Here is a 20,408-nt window from a genome sequence, read left to right as displayed (position 1 = left end):
TGTATATATAATATTTAATTAGATTATATATTTAAACAAACGTGCATATTTATGTCACAGCTGAGAAAAAAAAAAAAGAATAAATATATATATATATATATATATATATATATATATATATATATATATATATATATATATATATAAAGCCTGATAGTATAGAGCCCCCCAAATTTAATCCCTATTTATAATTATCAATGTATATGACATATCTATCTTAAATGTGTTCTATTCTTCAATTTCCCAAAAGTATTTGTACATATTGCCAAATTAAAATAATAATGATTAATTATTACTCATTAAAATGTGTTTATTTTTATGTATTTATTGTTATGCAGGTAACAGAAATGTCTCTTGATCTATTGGTCATAATAGGATGAGGCATTTGCAGAAGGTTTGGGGAATTGTATGTTTGTTTGTTTATTTTTCTCATATACAGGCTGTAGGCCTATGAACGATACAGAATAGTTTAACAAGGACAGTGTAGACTAACATACTGTAGTCTGTATGTTGTAAAGTCTAGGGTAAAACAGGTTGATTTATCCCTTCAGACTCTATTATAAATCTCCAGACGTAGCATAACACCGCAGATCAAAAAAAAAGAAAAAAAAAAGTAAAGTGCTCAGTTCCCACTTTTGTTTTGCGCTCACGCAGAGTGTCACGTGAACTCGTGCAGCCAATCCACTGCCACCTTTTCCTTCTCTCCTCTGGGGTCAGTCGAGTTGGAGGAGCGGAGAAGCGATGGCGGTACGCGCATAGACTTTACCAAGCAAAGTTTAAGCTGCTCCAAAAAAAAAAAGTCTTTGGATCTACGCGAGAGGGGGAAACGCCGTTTTTGTAACGCTGGTGAATGAGCGAAGTGCGCGCCAGACTGACTCCGCTGAGCGTTTCCTTTCGCTCGCGCGTGACGAGTCCTTGGCGACGGCGGAATTTCGGGAGCCGCGGTTAATAGTTAGTGAAGTTCGGAGAGAGAGCTAACGCGTTAGCACGGCTCTTTAGCCTGCTCGCGTAAAGTGCTTCAACTAGCCGGAGACGGTCTCTGTGGAGGTTCTGGACATATACGCGCTCGAGTTAATTGGTGACTTATCTTAGGTGGTGAATTAATCGCGTGTATATTTAGCTCGATTCATTCGCCCGGGATGAGCAGGTACTTTGCACCTGTAGCCTCACGGCTTGAAAACTTTCCCGGTTAGGTATGTTGTTTACCGTCATCTTTTACGAAGATTATATTCTTTTGGACATCTGGTTGCGCTTCAATCGCTAGACCGATAATGTAGCGTTCACTCTCAAAAGTAATGTTAAAAAGAGTTAGCGTCGCGAGTGTTCCGGCTAACGCTGATGTCCCTGCTTCAGAGACGCTTCGCTCTCCCAGACTGGTTATCTGGCTTACGTGGAAACAAAGCAATGCGTCCCTTAACCTCTATTAAGCCGGATTTAACCTGACCGACTCTCCATTAATGGTATAAAGTGACCTGACTGGGGTTCTTGGGAACTTTTTTGTGTGTATGTGTCATTGAGGAATACGCCTACAAGACTAGTTTACTTTGATTTGACATCACGGCACCCTATGGTGCTCCTGCAGGCACCGAGACATGGATGTTCCCCAGGCCGTTTTCCCAAACGGTGAGGGGCGCCTGAGCCTCCAAGACCATGTCTGGACGGAGTCCTCCGGCTCGGGGGCTTGGGCTCACTCTGCGCCCGTGTGTCCCCGTTCGCTCTGGACCGCGGTGTTTGATTACGAGGCCAGCGGGGAGGACGAGCTCAGCCTGCGGCGAGGAGACGTGGTGGAAGTCCTGTCCAAGGACGCTGCCATCTCGGGAGACGAAGGCTGGTGGACTGGTAAAATTAACCATCGCGTGGGCATCTTCCCGTCTAATTATGTTACTTACCAACCGGCCATTTACAGGGCGGTGGGGGCTCGCGAGAGCGACCCTTCCGCTCCCGTTCGAATACCGTTTTCTGAACTTGTCCTGCAAGAAATCATCGGCGTTGGTGGGTTTGGCAAAGTCTACCGGGGGACCTGGAAAGACCAGGAGGTCGCGGTGAAGGCAGCTCGACAGGACCCCGACGAGGACATTAAAGCGACTGCAGACAGTGTTAAGCAAGAAGCCAAACTTTTCTCCATGCTTCAGCATCCTAATATTATTAAACTGGAGGGGGTGTGTTTGGAGGAGCCTAATTTGTGTTTGGTTATGGAATATGCCCGAGGAGGGACCCTGAACCGCGCTTTGACGGGCAGGAGGATCCCCCCTCACATCCTCGTGAACTGGGCCGTCCAGATCGCCAGAGGCATGCAGTATCTCCACGAGGAGGCTGTGGTTCCCATTATTCACCGAGACCTCAAGTCCAGCAACAGTAAGTGATCACGCATTCGTTAATGCCTCCTTATCTCCACCGAGAATTGCAGGTATTTGCTCTACTGTAGAAGCACACACAAGCTTGTCGCATTGGTATTTCCTTTCGCAATTAGCACGTTAATCATTAATCGTTTACAAAGCTTATCATTAGTACATCAACCTTTTTTCCATATAAGCCCCTGTTTGACCCCAAATGGAGGGGAACACCTAACCATCCTTACAATCTAAGGTCATCTAGGAATATTTCGTCTGTCTGTAATTAATGCAACCTGCGTGTAGTCGAGTAAGGAAACGTGGACACTATCTTCTAGCTAAAAGCAATATGATTCTCAAAGGAAGCCACTAGCTAGTGAAATCTAACCCCAGAAGAAAAGCTATAAAATTGATGGATGCTCTGAGATTGAATGGAGCCTTTGTAGTTGATGTTAAAGACACTGGATCCTTCCAAGTCCTTCTGGCAACTTCAGCATTCGCTCATCTTAGAGTGCTTCCTAAGCTGCACGTTTTTAAATATTTAAAAAGCTTCTTTGTAAATCCCTTCCTGTTCTTTGCTTTTACTATTTTAGATCATGTTTAAAACTTTACCCTAAAATGGATCGTGTGCGTTATTCGTTTCTAAAGCTTTAGATGAAAGCAACTGCTAACTGAATAAATGTGAATTTATATTGCAAAAGACATTGTATTATCACACTGTTCTTTATAAAGTTGCATATAATATCCAATTTTATCTGCATACATACCATCCAGTTATTTAGTCCCTAAATGTGTTGTGTTTATACATATACAAGTATGCCATATATTATATTATATTATAAATACTATATTCTCTCCCAGCTCTGCTAAATGTGCCAAAGCATGAATAAATTATAACTATTAACATTATTTTATTCTGTAAAGCTGCTTTAAACCACTGTGTATTGTAAAAAGCACCGTTAAATGACTAAAATGTAAATTTTGCACATTTACAATAAAATAACCAGTGGTTAAACGGCCATTGAACCCTCATTCCCCATCATATACATGTACATCTGGGCCAGAATGCTTAACTGAGATGGTGAAATTGCCTTGCTTTGTAAATGCTGGCCCTAAAGTCATTAGAAGATTTAAGGTTGCGTTTTTTCTCCACACCCCAGTTGTCTCTGACAAAACAGCAGGCTGTTTGAAAACTGCACCTGCACTTCAGCAGTGGATCCAAGTCATGAACATCAGCAGGGTTTCTTGTTCTAGAGTAGCACAGGCAACAAGTGATAAGCTACTAGCCATCTTCAAACCCAGAAATGATTTCTTCTGAATAAGTGTGACCCTGGGTAGGCGGTTGTGAAGCTAAGAGGTTAGAGTTTGAACAGCTGGTGTGCTCTTTTGAGAAACTGCCTATCTGCTGACAGAGTTAAGAAAATCTGAAAATTTGTCTGCACGAAGAGTCATTACATCTGAATATTTTGATAATTCGTTCGTTTAATACAGTCTTTTACATGTTTTTTTGTGCATTATGACTGGTGGTGAGTATCGTCGTGTATAGATGTTTATAGAGAGAGTTTCTTTCATGTAAATGGGGATATTTGCTCTTTCTCTAAAACAAAACTATAGCTGCAAGGGATACTGCATGACTGTGGGATTGTCCTATCATGTTTCTTAGTCATAGATGGAGTTGGGAAAGACCCTAATGCTTATCTGCCTCAGGTATGCTATACATTGGTTAACCAATACCTAAAAGAGGCATTTCAGATGTTGTTTGACCAAGTTTCACAAAAATCTGTAAACTCAAATATAGTCTTGAATGCTGTACAAATTTGATCAGCTGGTAACATCGACCTGATAATGGAAATCTATTCAGCAGTTGCATTTTTAGTGGAAAAGAGTTTTTAAGGATGTGTAACAATTATATCTGTTTGTGAGAGAGAGATTTCTGCAAATGTGTGTTATTACCGTGTCATTTTCTCTGTTAAATTAGCAACGTATATCCAGAACAATAAAATAGACGACATTCCACTATCAACAATAGATGCAATGTGGCACCCTGCCCCCGTTCAGCGTGGCAGTGCTACTGTTAACGCAACTCAGTTTGTTCATCTCTCCACAGGATTGTGACAAACAACACTGGAAGCTTGCTGACCTTAATTGAAAAAATAACGTGTGTTTGCTCAGTGCTGCACTCAAGACACCCACCCCTCATGAGGCAGACCCTTTCTGCCATGTTCTTAAGAGGGACTCTTTGCCCATTCAGGTTGCAGTATATTGTTTAGCAGGTTAAAGGTAGAGGGTACATTTTTAGGGAGGCACAAACGGCAAAGTCAAACGGTAGTCTCTCAAAAAGCAAGAAATGAAATCAGATTTGCTTTGTGCCCACTCTTGCTTATCTGATCAATGATTGTCTTTAAGATATAGCAAATACTGAGAGAAATGATGTTTTTGTGCCCTAATCTTTTAATACCTCACTCAAAGGAATGTCGCTAACGAGGGGGCAAAAGCTTAACATAAGTTTGCACAATGGAATGGTCAAGCACTGGTTGCTAGGTGACTGCCAACCCGAGAATGCTCCGACTCCTGGGCCTGAAAGGCTTATTTTCATTATTTTTAATCTCCTCAATGGCTGCTGTTTTCTCTCCAAGACAGGGAGCTTCCCCTGATTGGGGGTAAAGAATATTGCAGAACTGTAGCCAGCAGCCCCTGTGAAACTCGGCACTGTGCCACACTTCAAAACTCAGTTTTGTAATTTCAGGCACATGAAGTGAAACGTTAAGGAATCTCAAGCATGTGTACTCTCCAAAACACACACACACACACACACACTCTTTCTGACTGACAGTGTAGAGAACAATGGCCTTGTTGGAGGGATAGAGAGGGACCGTGGCGAACATACTACAGGCAGTGGTTATTGTCTCATGATCTAAAGATGATTTTCTGCCCTATAAAACGGACACCATAGAAATCTGAGCAAAGAAAAGACTTGGGAGCAACTCAGAGCAGGACTGTTTTGAAGCACTGCAAGTTAGTTTATATTGATTTAACATTTATTTAGTTTTTCAGGTTAACAGAAAAATGTGGATCTTATTTATAAGACAGCATTCAGATTGAACCAACCAGTTTACTGAAATGTATAAAATATTAAAATTGATCGTTCAATAGGTTGTGGGTGAGTCATTTAATTACATTTTAAACAGTTGTTTGCACTCGTGTTGTTACTTCATGGAAGGGAAACCTAGAAGTTCATAAAAAACCAACAGCTGAGATTATTCTGAAAGCATCAAAACAGGTGAAACCTGTTCAAAATGGAATCCGAATTTTCGTGTTTGTCTCAAAATTAAAGATTAGAGAATTTTACATGAATTTCTTTTGGGTTCTTTTTATTTGCAGTGTCCAGCATGTTTATGGATTAAGGATGCTTATGGTTTATTGTAAAGGAACTAAGATCCTCATTGTGAAAATAGATTTAGATTCTGATTAGATGGCTTCCTCTAGCTTACTGCTTAAATAAACATTGATTTCTGATAACTGAACGGGTGAATATCTTTTAATAAAAATGTAAGACAATTACACTTAATGTCTTGCTTCGTAACGTGTTCATAAATTGGAAGTGTAGTCAAGGCCGTTCTTCGCCACTGTACATTGGTTAAAGCCTGGAAAAGATAGAATGTGTTTAATGAAATGTGTCCACAAGTAAGAATACACAGTTACCCCTTCAGGTCATGATGGAAAAGGGAGTCAAGGTCGGACACGTAGTTATCAACCCTATTTATTACATAGTGATGTTGATAAAGGTCTCAAGTTGGATAATTGTCAAGGACAGAACCGGTGAGAAATAATACTACTCCTGACCTCAGGATGTTCCTCACTTCAAAGCAAGCTGGCCTACATTCTCATGTTGTTTGTCATTTGGTACGAGACTGTATTGTAAACTAGAGCGACTTGTATGTCTCTTAGAGTTCTTCATGTAGGCCTCTGTCCTTGAAGATTTCACTTCATGATAAAAGAGTGGAAATATGAGCATCCTCTTAGCATTCTTGTATTGTTATTCATTGACATAAATGCTCAAAGGCTTAGCCTCACACATAGAAAACATTCCCATCATACCTTAAAGTGGCTGATATAAACGGCCCAGTCGCTTTTTTTTTTTTTTTTTTTTTTTTTTTCATTATTTTTATGTGTTTTTCTCCCAATGCATTTTTTTACTAATATAGTACAAATGACAAAAACATTTCTTCTTTCTCTTTTTTTTTTTTTTTTTTTCAGTTTTATTACTTGAAAAAATTGAGAATGATGACATTGGTCGAAAAACACTGAAGATTACTGACTTTGGCCTGGCCCGTGAGTGGCATAAAACGACCAAAATGAGTGCAGCTGGCACTTATTCCTGGATGGCTCCTGAGGTCATCAAGTCCTCTCTGTTTTCCAAAGGGAGTGATGTCTGGAGGTAAGCTGTTATTTTAACTTAATTGCAATGTTGAGCACAAAGCGTGTTATTATAGTGAATTAGTTACTTGAGGTTAGGCACAATCACTCTGGCATCGTAGGAGCACTGCCAGCTTTTCAATATGCAGGCAAGGTAATTGTCCTATGACACACAATTTTAGCTGTTTTAATATAATTATTGTTTTTAATGTAAATACGCACTGACTAAATTTTACCCAATGTTGACTACAAACACATTAGAATATTGTGTCTTTAGCTTGCCAGCTCCAAACTGTATTGGAAGTGTTCCAAATCAGTCACTTAAGAGAATCCGTTTCGATTCGAATACAGCATTAAATAAAACTCCCTGTGTAGGCTGGCAGGTTTTGTAACGGCTTGGAATGTGCTGTGGTTGATTTTGTTTTGTGGTTAACACAAACTTTAGGGCAGTTTGAATTAGAACAGTGTTTTGGTGGTGATCCAGCTGCCCTTTTACCCTGTTTGTGAAAGCTAAATGTGAAGATTCATCTTTTTCCATAAGTTCTTACGTCACTCTGGTCAAACGTTGCTTACTGTATGCCAACACATGATTGGTTTCACTTCTCTTTTCTTTCTTTCCTGACATTGCTAGAACGTTGTTTTTCCCAGTTCTTGTTAGTATCGTGCATAAGAACCGTTCTTTCAGTCCATTTGTGTGATTAGTACCAATAAATACTACACTGACACCTCTCTAATGTATTCTGCTCTCTCTCCAGCTACGGAGTCCTCCTTTGGGAATTACTGACTGGAGAGGTTCCTTACCGTGGCATTGACGGTTTGGCAGTTGCATATGGAGTGGCTGTCAACAAATTAACCCTTCCCATTCCATCTACTTGTCCTGAACCTTTTGCTAAGCTCATGGAGGGTAGGTCTGTCAGTAGTTCACTGATGGTGTTCATGCTTGTTTATAAAGTGGTTCACTATATGTGATTGTATGGCATGACATTTTTAGACATTTAATCACTGATGGCCTATTTACACCACCAGTGTTTCTTTGTACTTTGGTTCTTGGTGCTCCTAATGAGTGCTGTAACTCTAAAGTTATTGGTAGACATCATAGATTATGTATTTTGAGATTTTCATTTGTCTAGACATTTTCTTGTCACAAAAGAAAATCCTGCTGCTGTTATTTTAGTGGTAGTTAATTGAATCTTTACCCAGATGAATGGTTAATTAAAATACAGTTTGAACTGTACTTGATCATGAAAATGACAAAAGGCATCTGCATCAATACTAAACAGCTCATTGCAATGCATCATATAATTATTGTATCAATCAAACTCACTGAGACCACAGACAGTTCCACACATTATCTAATTATATACCGGTATGTTTTTGTTTTTTTTCCATACACATCATATAGAAGAGTGAAGTTGCTTCATACTGTAATTTTTCATTCTGAGATGGGTGATCTGATCTCCATTGACTTTGTTGTTCCCAAAAGATGCTGTTTATTTTCATAAAGTTAAACGTTTCTCATCTTTGTTGTGCCATTAGACATGACTATTTTGCATAAATAGGCAGCTCTATATTGACACGAATAGTATCATGTTACTGTGCTAGTTGCATGAACAGAGCTTGACTGTGATAAACTCCCACTGCAATCAGCAATTGTCACTGTAATGATAACCAATGGGATTCTAACACATTTTGTGCTTCTAGAATGCTGGGAGCAGGATCCACACATCCGTCCGTCTTTTGCATCCATCTTGGAGCAGCTGACTGCTATAGAAGAGGCGGTGATGGCCACCATGCCACAGGACTCCTTCCACTCCATGCAGGAGGACTGGAGAATAGAGATCCAAGAGATGTTTGATGAGCTACGCACTAAAGAAAAGGTCAGTGGATCAAGATTTAGTTGGCTTGTTTATTTCTGAGCTTGTTTTACATACACTGTACGTTTTGATTTGTGTGCCAAAGACTGTTTTTATAATGAGACGGTGGACCTATTTCGTTTTCGGTGTTCAAGTTTTTAATAGGGTAGCTGTATTTGGTTGAACTTATCCTCTTAAAGCCATCTATTACCAATGAAATGGCCTTAAGCGTTTGATAAAGTTAATATGATAAGCTGCTTTCAGTCCTAGCAGCTTGCTATGTTGAAAAGGATTTGCCGTTGGTTGATCAAGAATGCCCTTTCCTGCAAGTCAGCTAAAACATCATGTAGAAACTCTGACATTATTTTCCACGCGCATTCATAATCAGGGAATATTTTTTGATGACTAAAGTCTTCTTGCATAAATGATTTCCTTGTTACATGACAAGGAATGTCCAAAACTTTTTCTCGCTAGTAAACGAACAAATTGTTCATTCATTAATGAATTGTCTAAATCATCTGCCCAAGTGTGTTTCTTGGCAGACTGCCCCAAAGCTTCTTACAGAAGTTATTCATAAGAGATTAGGCCAAACGGCTTTACTCCATGTGGCCGGAAAACTGTTTTGATTAATGCTTAACAATTCTGCCTGCAAGTTTTATGCATGTGGATTATTCTGCTCAAAAGATTTGGAGGAGTAAACTCACTCCATCATAAAGGTGATTGATTCTTTTGAGCAAAAGGCAGATTTTCATTGCCATATTGAAGTTTAAAGTGTAAGCCAAAGCAAAAGTGAAATGTAGAGAACAAGAAAACCACCAGTTTGTAAGTATTTATTTTCAAAATGTATATCTCATAAATTGTGCCGTTGTTGTGTGAATAACTCACTCACAGGTCTCACATTATAGTATGTTTGTGACGCTCAAGGGTAAAACCAAGAAAAGACTGATCTGAAATGAGCTGTTTAAAGCAGAAAGGAACCTGAGCTCTGTCCTCCAAGGCCAGAGGAAGTGAAACTGCCATTCATACCATTGATGGGTTTTTGTCTCTCTTTCTCTTGTAGAAAGTAGAATCATAAACATGAGAACTGTTCAATCTTTCGTCTCTAGGCAGTGTTTCAGTATATCAAAAAACTTAATGAATTCTATAAATAAATTCTGTCATTATTCCCCATCATTATGTTGTTTAGATGCACTGTTAATAGATTCTTTACCAAATGTCACAAATGTTCTTCACACCACCAGGAGCTCCGTTCACGTGAGGAGGAGCTGACGCGAGCAGCCCTTCAGCAGAAGTCTCATGAAGAGCTGTTGAAGAGAAGGGAACAGCAGCTGGCTGAGCGGGAAATTAATGTGCTTGAGCGTGAGCTCAACATCCTCATATTCCAACTCAACAAGGACAAGCCCAATGTTAAGAAACGAAAGGGCAAGTTCAAACGCAGCCGCCTCAAACTCAAAGATGGCAACCGCATCAGCTTACCCTCAGGTTAGAGCTGTATGAATTTTTAGTGTAGCGCGAATATTACATTAATGTCTCTCCATAAATTGTTTTTGAGATTTTCTCTTAGGGTTGTGAAATACACTTATGTGAGAAAACATACTGTAACATTTGACTGAAGTAGATATGTTAAAAGTGCGTTAAATACTACATATCCTTATTTGTGTTCAACAGATTTTCAGCATAAAATCACGGTTCAGGCCTCTCCGACTATGGACAAGAGAAGAAGCCTCAACAGCAACAACTCCAGCCCTCCCAGCAGCCCTACACTGATCCCTCGCCTCAGAGCCATTCAGTGTAAGCAGCTACAGTTTTACACATTCATACAACATCTGCTGGATTAAAATCTTACAGTTTTTTGGGCTAAAAAACATCAGAAATATTGCTTTTTGCAATAGGTTTGGAAGTTTAATGTTATTTATTATTAAAAGGAAGTTCCACAACTTATTTTCTTCAAGAAACTGAAATTCAAGCTAACACCTTTGTCGTAAACTAATATCAGAATTGGTTTCAATACAGTAAAAATAATGAATTTACCAAAAAAAAAAACCCATCCAGGTCATTGCCACTCTGAGTCCTTTTTGTAACATGTTTGTAACATGTTTTCTTCCCATCAGTGAGCCACCCAAGTGACACTAGCCGAAGGGGCAGTATGTTTGTGTATCACCAGGATGTGGATATCACAAGCGAGTGTAAACCACCTAGCGGGTTTAGGAAGAAAGGCAAGGACACTGGTCCTGTGAGACAAAGCCACCTCATCTAACTGTGTGTTGTTGTGATTCCTGATCACCACTGCTCTGGCTTCACAGCATCTCTGTTTGCTGTGATGACTTTGGGATACCAATGATTCTCATAACACATTGCTTGATGCTTTTGAAGTTTTAATGGTATATAATGAGTTTGCTTCTACTGCCTTTGGGGATCAAGAACATTTTGGCGGACTTTGAGCTGGTGCTTTAATAGTTGAAGGTCAAACCAATGATCTTCCCGAAGCTCCATTAACCATTTTTGAGAATGATTGCAATGATCTAACACTTGTTCACAAGTGATAATTCCATCTCTGTGTTGCTGGGTGGTGGAGGTTGTCTTTTTTTTTCCTCTAAATAAAGCTTGTTGCTGCTCTGCTGTGAAGGACTAATATATTGAATCTCATACCCGGAATGTCAGTTAAGAACGTTTCTGTTACTATTAGCAATTCTGTTTCAAATTCTTTTCATCTTCATCTTTAGTGACCTTGGATGAGAGCAATAGGACATGGGGTCGAAGCACCAATTACAAACCTGAGGAGTTTGAAGATGTTAAGAAAGGGTTTAAGAAGAAGGGCCGCACATGGGGGCCAAGCTCTGTGCAGACCAAGGAAAGAGGAAATTGTGCTGAAAGGTTAGGAAAAAAAAGTGTTTTTTGTTTCAAATGTGTCATTTATGTCTTTTTAATGATTCTGTAAATCTGATGATTCCGGTGTGTTCTTATGAGTAATAAATTGTGGGTGTCGCTGTTATTTTGTTTTCAGAATTCGACCTCTTTCAGATGGAAGCAGTCCCTGGTCCACTAGTCTTATGAAGTCCCAGAAATCTGTTCCATTGGCTGCATTATTTGCAGAACAAGGTAAAGACAACTCATCTTACTTTTTAACTCGTTGTGTTATTTTAGTCATGTTACAAAGAACATGTTTTTAATCCCCAGCTGTGTTTAAAAATCGCACCCCATATCCTCATTTACTGTTCTCTGTTAAAGGTGTGAATGTAAACGAGTGAGCGAATTCTGAGTCAGAGATTTATGTTGAACTCTGTCATGGAAACTAGCATGTACACTACCTGTCAAAGGTTGGAAACAGTAAGATTTGGAATATTTTTTTTAAAGATGTTTCAAGGCTGCAATTATTTGATATATATATATATTTTTTTACCATTTTAAAATAATGGGTTTCTATTTTAATATACTTTAAACTAGATAAATACATTTAAATAATAAACTATAAATCTAAATAATTTAAACTATAAATCATTTATGTGACGCAAAGGTAAATTTACAATCATTTAATCCACAGTCCAAAGTGATTGATTCTTGAAAAATCTTCTGATTTATTATTAAAATGATCAATGTTGGCAAAGCTGTGATGGCTTTTTGATTCCTTAATGAATAAAACAGCATTTATTTAAAAATATAAATATTTTCTAACAATATAAATATTTGCGCTAACCTCTAATCAATTTAACACATACTAGCTAAATAATTTTTTTTATTTCTTAAAATTACAGACCCCAAATTATTGAATGGTAATGTATATTGTTAGAAAGAATTTCTATTTAAAATAAATGCTCTTCTATTTAACATTTTATTCATTCAAGAATCTTAAATATTAAGCAGCACAGCAGTTTCCAGCACTGAAAATAAATGAGCATATGATTTCTGTAAGATCATGTGACATTGAAGACTGGAGTAAATTCAGCTTTGCCATTTTTTTCCCTATATTTTTGATGTAATAAATGTAGCCTTAATAAACATAAGAATCATCTACAAATTTTTTAAAATCTTACTGTTCCAAACGTTTGATTGGTAGTGTATAAACCTTAATTAAACTATTTTTAATATTCAAGTAAAAATACATTTGCCCCTGTACCATGCTAAACTGTACCCACATTGGATCAGCAGTTTGGAAAATGGATGTATGATTCAGCTGTAGGCGCCATCTTTAGGCAAGATGCTGAAATTCATTCATGGTGAATTATGGGATTGAATAAGTGCACTCATAATAATCCTCTATGGTTTTGGACGCCACTATAAACTGCTGTCCCCTCAAATAAAGCCCTTTGTGGGGGTGTAGGAGCCGATTTCACACACAGCCACTGTATCACGGCACCTGTTTTTGTGTAGTGTTCTGCTGTATTTTGGTGAATTTATTTAACTACTAAAATCTGCACAATTTTGGGGATTTTATCTAGTCTTTTTTTCTATGGCAGTCTATTTTTATTTAAACTGTAAAACCCTTTTAACCATTTTTATCCTCCTGAAGGCTACATTTATTTAATCAAAAACATAGTAATATTCTGAAATACTGTTTAAAATATAAAATTAATTGCTGATGGCAAAACCAAATTTTCAGCATTTATTTCTCCAGACTGTCTCATGATATTTCGTAAATAATTCTATTATGCAGATTTGGATCTTAATAAACATTTATTATTATTGATATTATTATTATCAATGTTTTGCTGCTTAAATGTTTGTTTTTTTGAAATCAGTGATTATTTTTTTCACACATCGTTTTTTCTGATTAAGAATTTTTAGTTGATGCCCCACAAAATTTTACTTGTTAACTTCATTAGCTTGTTTTATATTGTTTTGCAGGAAGCAAAAAAGATGAGGTGTGCTCTGCTGATGGATCTGAAAACAAACCAAAGCAACTCAAGTTCCCCAACCAGGTGTATATTGATCTACCTCTGTGGAAGGATGAGCAGGGGGAGTGCCAGGGGCCGGCTGGTGGAGGTGAGAGCCAGGAGGACCCAGCAACCTCCACCAGTTCCACCAGCACCACGCCGCAGCACACACCCACCAACAGCCTGAAGCGTAGCACCACGCGCCGGCGCACAGACACTGTTCTCTATGGCTGCGCCTCCATCCTGGCTTCCGTGGCCTTCGGCTTCGACCTGCGGGAGGTTTGTAAAGGTGCTGCTAATGAGGAGCCAGAGCCACGTGAGGAGAAGAAAAAGCGCGAGGGCCTGTTTCAGCGCGCCACTCGCTTCCGTCGAAGCACCAGCCCCCCCGGTGGGCGCTCGCGCAAGGATGAGGTTACCCCAGGACCCGTAAACCTGCTCGCCATGTCATCGATTTCTGAGTGCAACTCCACTAAGTGCCTCCTGCAGTCAGATTTTGAGGGGTCTAGGTATAACCTAGTGAACGAGTCTCCGGCTAGCCATTCCCAGACACATCAGAATATAGGCACTAGTGACGGCCCTCTCTCAGCCCCTCTACAAGATCATACTTCTGGATCCAGCTCTCGGCTTAGGAGAAAGAAGTCCAGCCCTGCTGTGTGTCAGACCAGTAAGTGATGTGTTGTTTTTTTTAAGGAAATCTCTCTCTCACTCTCACTCTCACTCATTACTGCATTAGCTCATACAAGTAAAGTTTTGTTTACAAATATTGTTTATTAATGATGCTGCTTTCTTTGCTTAAGTTAATGGCAGCAGTAGCTCCCAGCCTAGTCCTGCTGATTTCTCTACCACTTCCCTGAAGAAGAAGGCTGACAGAGAGCCTGCTCAGGAGAAGCAAGCCTCCAAGGAATCAGCATCTAGACCCAGGCCGCTTTCCCTGAGAAGCAAACCTCACTCCTGGGGTCTTCTAAAGAGCCGCAATAAGAGCTATTCTCTCGGGCACTACTCTGGGGAAAAGAGTGCCCAAAATTTGGACATGGTCCTCCCCTCAGAGGTCAAAATGGGCTGCTCTTTGCTGGATATGGACACAGAGGGTCAAAAACGAGACTGCACAGTTCCCCTCTGTCGAATACAGAGCACACCAAGCCGACCGTCTGTCTTTGAACTGGAGAAAGAGTTTTTATCCTGAAAATAAGCTGCATCTGGAACAGTCTTTTTTCTGTCTTGAATCTGTCTGTTCAACATGACGTTTAGTTGTTGTTGTTTTTTTCCCCAAGATTAACATCATGGCCTTTGATCTATATTTGAGCCATTGCTGCTGGAGATGTTCTGTGGTACTTTTATTTATATGCTGTTTACTTTGATATGTAATTTAATATGAAGTGACATATATGAAGTGAATGATCAACATTCCACTGGATTTACAGTAGAATTGCTGGTTTATAGTTTTTACAAAGTGACTTGATTTGTGAACCTTTTACACTGATGAACAAGATCGCAGATTCTGTAAGAAACTACTGATTTTTAAAGTGTTCAGGCATTTGATTTCATATCACGTAATGTCATATGAAAGGCATAAACAGGGCCCACAGTGTTTATATAAATAATAGTTGTACAGATGAAGTGGCATAGCTAATGTGATTGACCAAACATAGCTCTTTATATTTCCTGTACTAATACATTACATTTTCAGGGTTTTAGCTCTCTTATATTTGAAATAGATTTCTACTACTTGTTTGTTTTTTTTTTACGTATTATTTGCCTAAAGTTATATTGGAAAAGAACCTCATGGACTCTCTTCTTTTTTAGCTCTAAGTCAGATGCATGTTATCTAACTATGCTTTTTAGAGGTATACACATGCCTGTAGCTTTTTAGATTGCATAACCCAAATGGGAAGCAAAAATATATAGATATTGCATTATGCTGCCAAATAGTGATAAATGAATTAACTAACTACTAGTTAGTTAGTCTATCAATATTGCTGTTATTTACAAATCATTCCACTCTATACGATACCTAAAAATGAATTGAACCGATAGATTCATCAAGCACCCGAATGCTACGTGAAACTGTTAACGACTGAGTGGCTTGATTTTTAAGCTGCGGTAGGTTCACAAAAAAAATGAATGCAGAATGTTTAGAGTTATAGCTGATCATATAATCGTTCAATCAGGATTTGGTGCTTGAACTGTGTGCGACCGATTTAATCAGTTTCTGCAAAACCCAAATGCTTTTTTTTTTTTTTTTTTTTTAAACCGTCATTATATTCGAACTGTTTTATCAATCATTACCCTTTGTAAAAGACTGAGTTATTAACTTGTTCATTGTCTATCGCGGACATAAGTGGTTCAGTGTCATGCTTTTTCCGTTTTCTCTGTGTGTCGCTTAAAATGTTTTGTATCTGTGGAGACTGATCTGATTCGTTATTTTGAGGTTATAGGCTGTCAAATGGAAGAGTGCCGTGCTCTTAGTTTGTCGGTGAAGATGCGTTTGAGAAACAACTCAGTATTGAAAAGCTTGCTGTAGTAAAGATTAGAATTATTTACTGTAATTACATCAGCATAAATGTACCTTTTGTTCAGAACTAATCGGAGGTTTTCTCACTGACTCCTGCTCAAAAACACCCATTATGTGGTGCTGTTTTGAAGAAAGAAGAACAAAATATGTTTTGTAGCACTGGGATTTTCGAGTCACGATGATCGTTCATTACACGTATGATGTTACTGTATCGAGGCAGAATGATTACTTTTAGTTTAGGTAGACAACTGCACATTACGATTCATGAGAACAAAGGACTTGGAGAGACATTGTGGTGCCTCCCTTTTTATGTCTTGCAATGATCATTACTAGATGAAGTAATAACGTGATGCCTGTTTTTAAGGAATTCGTCTGGTGTTATTGTTTAAGCACAATCATTGCTCCCGTCGTGGGAGAACTGCAGAGATCAAACTTTTAAAGCGTTTTTTTTTTTTTTTTTTTTTTTTTCCAAACGTGAAGGACCCGGGTGTGGGAGTGACCGAAAACAGGAAGATTTACGTTTTCACCAAAGCTGAAGTCTTGGATTGTGAAACGGTTTCGTGAAAAGATTGTTACATGGTACACATGCACTGCCGATAGTTTCGCTGGTTTTGCTCTTTAGCGTATGTTTGTATTGAGCTTTGTTTTATCCGATGTTTTACTACCCATGTGACCGATTTAATGTTAAAAGCTGTTCTGTTCGGATGTGGACTGGTTAATTGCTCCAGGAGGGCTCAAAAAAAAAAAAAAGAAAAAAAAAAGGGCTGAGCCCAGAATCATCTCATTTATATCAAATTCTACTATTTTGCTGTACACAAGTGACCAATAAATACTTTATACAACATTTAAACATCGTTTTTCATCATTTATTTCAGTCATTTGTTGTGTATTTACAACACCGTGTAACACAACAGCCAAGTACTGCTGTCTGCCATTCGTTTCTCAGCCCTGAATGTTACAGTTAGTTTTTTATTTTCAACACTCGTTAGCCTTAAAGCTGAATTTAATTAATAGTAATAATAATAATAATAAGCAAAATTAATACTAAATATCTTCAAGTAAGCCATTTGTTGATTTCCCTGAGAAAAAAAAAAAAAAAAAAAACTTTCCACTGCTGTTGGCTCAAACCAGTGGTGTGTTTTGAGGGTCGGCACTATTTCAGTGTTCAGGAAACCGTGTGTAAACGGTCATTATTTTGCTGATGGTGATGATGCAAGTGGTGCGGAAATCACACACTTCAGCTTTAATGTAACCTAAAGGCGAAGTCAGGCTCCTAGTGAACGTGACCTCGGTGAAAAATCGCATGCATTCCACTGTGTAGTGTGTATGTGTGTAATTTTCATGTTGAACAAAAGGTCCAGAAGCGGCCTTACCCTGCAGGCAGATAAAACGAGAAATGTTATAATCGAAACCAGAAATAACACAAATACTCTAAAAATACACGTGCATCTTGTATCTGCTCAAAATTCTCTGAACTGAAACTCTTAGCGAAGTAGACAATCGCTCTAATTTATCCTAAGGTGGTTGGAACTTGATCTGAGGGTGTCTCAAGAGTGCGTTCTCTGTCTCGGATAACAAGTAGCGTGTCTGTGCTCACTTTGTCGTCTTTTTGTCTACCAACCATCAATACCCGGGAGGCAACTTGGAGAAAGCACGAAGGCGGAAAACTTGTCACGGACACCATAGTTTATCTCAGGTGTTTCCCTTGCTAAAGAAACCGTATCACGTGTTACGTAAGGCTTACCTGTGGGAGACACTAAGCCTTCAATAAGTGCTGATGCAGGTGCTGGGACTCCGTAAGCTTTTGCGGCCTGAGCGAGGGGTAACGGACACAGCCTGGAGGCAGTAGGTGGTTTTCGGACGTAACCCCTCGATCACGAGCTCCTTGGAGCAACTGTCTGTTTCGTAAACTTCCTATTTGGGGAGAAATGGGGTTTGGTGAAGGTTCAGCAGCGTGGAGTCATTTAGGCCTATAGTGATTAGAGGCTTGGGCTGCCGGACAGTTACTAAATTTTCTAAACATTTTGGAAAAGCAACTGCCAGTTGAAGTGCATTTTGCTCTGTGCATGCCAGTCTTCATATGCAGATTGTTTCCTAGAATGCAACAAATTGCAGTACATAAAGATACGTGATGATACCAAACAATTCGAAGGTTGTGGGTTCGAGTCTCAGGTCCGGCAGGGATTGTTGGTGGAGCGAGTGAATAACCAGGGCTCTCTCCACCCTCAATGCCCCAACTGCCCCCTTGGGTGCTGCAGCATTGGCTGCCCACTGCTCCGGGAGTGTGTGCATGGTGTGTGTTCAGTTGTTCTCACTACTCTGTGTGTGTGTGTGTGTGTGTGTGTAAACTTGGATGGGTAAATGCAGAGCACAAATTCTAAGTATGAGACACTGCACCTAGCCGTTTGTGTGGCAACACTGTGAGTACTTCTTGTCGAACAGCATACAATCCGAACAACACCACCTTTGACCATGTGATGTTGTTTAATATCTATAATACAGGCTTCATATACAAGGGTTTTGTACATTTGTGAGCAAGAGTTCTCTTACCTCTTCTACATCATTGTGGATTAGGTGTATTCTGAATTTCAGTTTCTGCAGTTTAGTCACTCGTATCCTATTGCCCCTCTGTCCTCGCAGCGGTGTTCTTGGTGGTCTGATCTGAACCGAAATGATCCGTCCTGTCACGGTGGCCTTTATCTGTGGTGGGCTAAAATTGGCTGTAATTCAGAGGAAGTTTATTGGATGATAAGTTCCACGGGAAGGAAAAGCAAAATATCACAATCACACAGTGTAGTCTTTCTTCCTCTTATATCGGCACATGCATATCCAAAACTACCACATGCAGATGGAAGATCATTTTAAATGCAGACAAATGAGTTCAATTCTAAACTTTTGTGAAGAAAAATGATCTAGTACACTCACTTTCCCACTGAGGGTAAAACCTGTGGCTAAGGACCCATGAGGAGAAGCCCTCAGAGGACAAGGAACGGACCCTGGCGTAGTACCACTCTCTGGGATCGGACGTTGCCTGGCTCAGGTCACACTCCAGCAACCGGACGCCTTGACAGTGTTTAGAGTTAGTCCACTCCTTGTCTCCGTATCTGAAATCAAGAGAGGTCAGCGATATGAAACGTCGCATAGCTACTGAAATGCGAGGATTTCATCTGAGCAGATATTGGCAAGTTAGTTCAAAACCTAATTTGCATTCTTTGTGCAAACTTACATTTTATGCTGAACATAATACGTCAGGTTCTTGACAGCTTTGTGTGGATGTTTCCAGTGCAAGACGTTTCTGAAGTCCAAAGAATGGAACTGCAATTCAAGGGGAGCCAAATCTTCCTGCGGAGAGGGGCTGCCTTAAAGACAGTACAAATGAAACTTGAGATGAAAATACTGCGCGTGTTGATGTTCATTGTTTATGCAGGTTTCCAATGATCAAGTTAAAGGCTTGAATTGAAACTCAACCGTTTGTATCGAAGTTTATAATTTAGAAGATAATATTAAAAGTATTAAGATCATCAAATTTCAGTGCAAGAGACAAGCTGTTACTTACAGTCTGCCCAGTAGAGAAGTGACATTGTAAAAGCAAGTTCCAGGCATTTATGTCCAGTCAAGGCATTCATGTTAACAGATTAATGACCTTGCGATGGTTTACATCTGAGGCCTTTTTAAACAGTCACACTTCTTCTTTTTGGCACACGTCAAATTTTTTTTTTTTTCAAATTCCCAAAAATACATTCATTCCTCCTCATTTTTCATTGAAGGTAGTTTTTATTTACAAACAATTTCATTTAACAAAAGATTTATAAATAACATAAGAATACAAACGAATAAATAATACTTATTTATTTATCTATCTATCTTTCAATAATAAATAATCAAAATTAGAAAGTAAAAGTAAATAAAGTTGGGTCAACATAATTTAATTGTTTTAAGTCAAATTGATTTAATGTAGTTCGTTCAACTTAAAAAATATTCATGTTGGATTTTTATTTATTTTTTTTATTTACTAAAGCTTAACTAATTCTCTAATGCTTAAACAAGTATATGTAGTTATAAACAAAAAGAGTCATTGAGCTGATTGAGTGCCCACAGCCTAAGCACAGACCGCAATTTTCTGCAAAATGGTAACCACAAAATTCAAAGACATTACAGAAACTTCTGTAAATGTCACATTAAACACTTTCCCTTTACTGAAAAACGCTCCCTAAATGTACTTGTCTAATGTAGAAACTTGCAAAGTATGATGGGAAGATGCACTGCAGTTTTGAGTGTTTAACACAAACGAATTATCGAAACTTTATAAATATAAGTACACAATAAATATAAGTAAACAGTAATATAAAGTAAATATATATTAGCACACAATAAAATTATGATGGTGCAAAATGTAAAAAAATTGTTGCTTTAGCACATTTTAATG

At 38.8% G+C, this 20,408-nt stretch overlaps 2 protein-coding genes across 3 annotated transcripts; one reads left to right on the top strand and one right to left on the bottom strand.

Annotated features, from left to right (window-relative positions):
* Nucleotides 1-696: 696 nt before the first annotated feature.
* Nucleotides 697-16,832, top strand: map3k21 (mitogen-activated protein kinase kinase kinase 21). 2 transcript variants are annotated; one of them, XM_043255497.1, is made up of 11 exons: nucleotides 697-2,355; nucleotides 6,588-6,768; nucleotides 7,502-7,650; nucleotides 8,448-8,623; nucleotides 9,841-10,081; nucleotides 10,268-10,390; nucleotides 10,711-10,815; nucleotides 11,323-11,473; nucleotides 11,604-11,698; nucleotides 13,442-14,134; nucleotides 14,268-16,832. In XM_043255497.1, exons 1-11 carry the CDS (start codon nucleotides 1,593-1,595, stop codon nucleotides 14,651-14,653), a joined length of 3,063 nt encoding a protein of 1,020 aa, XP_043111432.1. In that variant the 5' UTR covers nucleotides 697-1,592; the 3' UTR covers nucleotides 14,654-16,832. The 2 variants fall into 2 exon arrangements, with proteins under 2 accessions (XP_043111432.1, XP_043111433.1); XM_043255498.1 differs by lacking the exon at nucleotides 10,711-10,815.
* Nucleotides 16,833-16,834: 2 nt separating this feature from the next.
* Nucleotides 16,835-19,631, bottom strand: il22ra2 (interleukin 22 receptor, alpha 2). The gene is made up of 6 exons (XM_043255499.1): nucleotides 19,539-19,631; nucleotides 19,209-19,341; nucleotides 18,908-19,086; nucleotides 18,533-18,702; nucleotides 17,727-17,896; nucleotides 16,835-17,356 (listed from the first exon to the last, which is right to left on the bottom strand). Exons 1-5 carry the CDS (start codon nucleotides 19,606-19,608, stop codon nucleotides 17,747-17,749), a joined length of 702 nt encoding a protein of 233 aa, XP_043111434.1. The 5' UTR covers nucleotides 19,609-19,631; the 3' UTR covers nucleotides 16,835-17,356; nucleotides 17,727-17,746.
* Nucleotides 19,632-20,408: the final 777 nt, after the last annotated feature.

Source organism: Puntigrus tetrazona, chromosome 13 (genome assembly GCF_018831695.1).
Source record: "Puntigrus tetrazona isolate hp1 chromosome 13, ASM1883169v1, whole genome shotgun sequence".
NCBI classification, from domain to species: Eukaryota; Metazoa; Chordata; class Actinopteri; order Cypriniformes; family Cyprinidae; genus Puntigrus; species Puntigrus tetrazona.
This window is presented reverse-complemented; position numbering and strand designations above follow the sequence as displayed.

Excerpts from the sequence above, each read along its gene's own strand:
- il22ra2 (XM_043255499.1), bottom strand. The coding sequence starts at position 19,608 with ATGAATGCCTTGACTGGACATAAATGCCTGGAACTTGCTTTTACAATG. Across the intron at positions 19,342-19,538 it reads ACTTCTCTACTGGGCAGACT|GCAGCCCCTCTCCGCAGGAA; the intron begins GTAAGTAACAGC and ends ACTGTCTTTAAG. Across the intron at positions 19,087-19,208 it reads TATTATGTTCAGCATAAAAT|ATACGGAGACAAGGAGTGGA; the intron begins GTAAGTTTGCAC and ends TCTTGATTTCAG.
- map3k21 (XM_043255497.1), top strand. The coding sequence starts at position 1,593 with ATGGATGTTCCCCAGGCCGTTTTCCCAAACGGTGAGGGGCGCCTGAGC. Across the intron at positions 7,651-8,447 it reads TTTTGCTAAGCTCATGGAGG|AATGCTGGGAGCAGGATCCA; the intron begins GTAGGTCTGTCA and ends TTGTGCTTCTAG. Across the intron at positions 14,135-14,267 it reads CCCTGCTGTGTGTCAGACCA|TTAATGGCAGCAGTAGCTCC; the intron begins GTAAGTGATGTG and ends TCTTTGCTTAAG.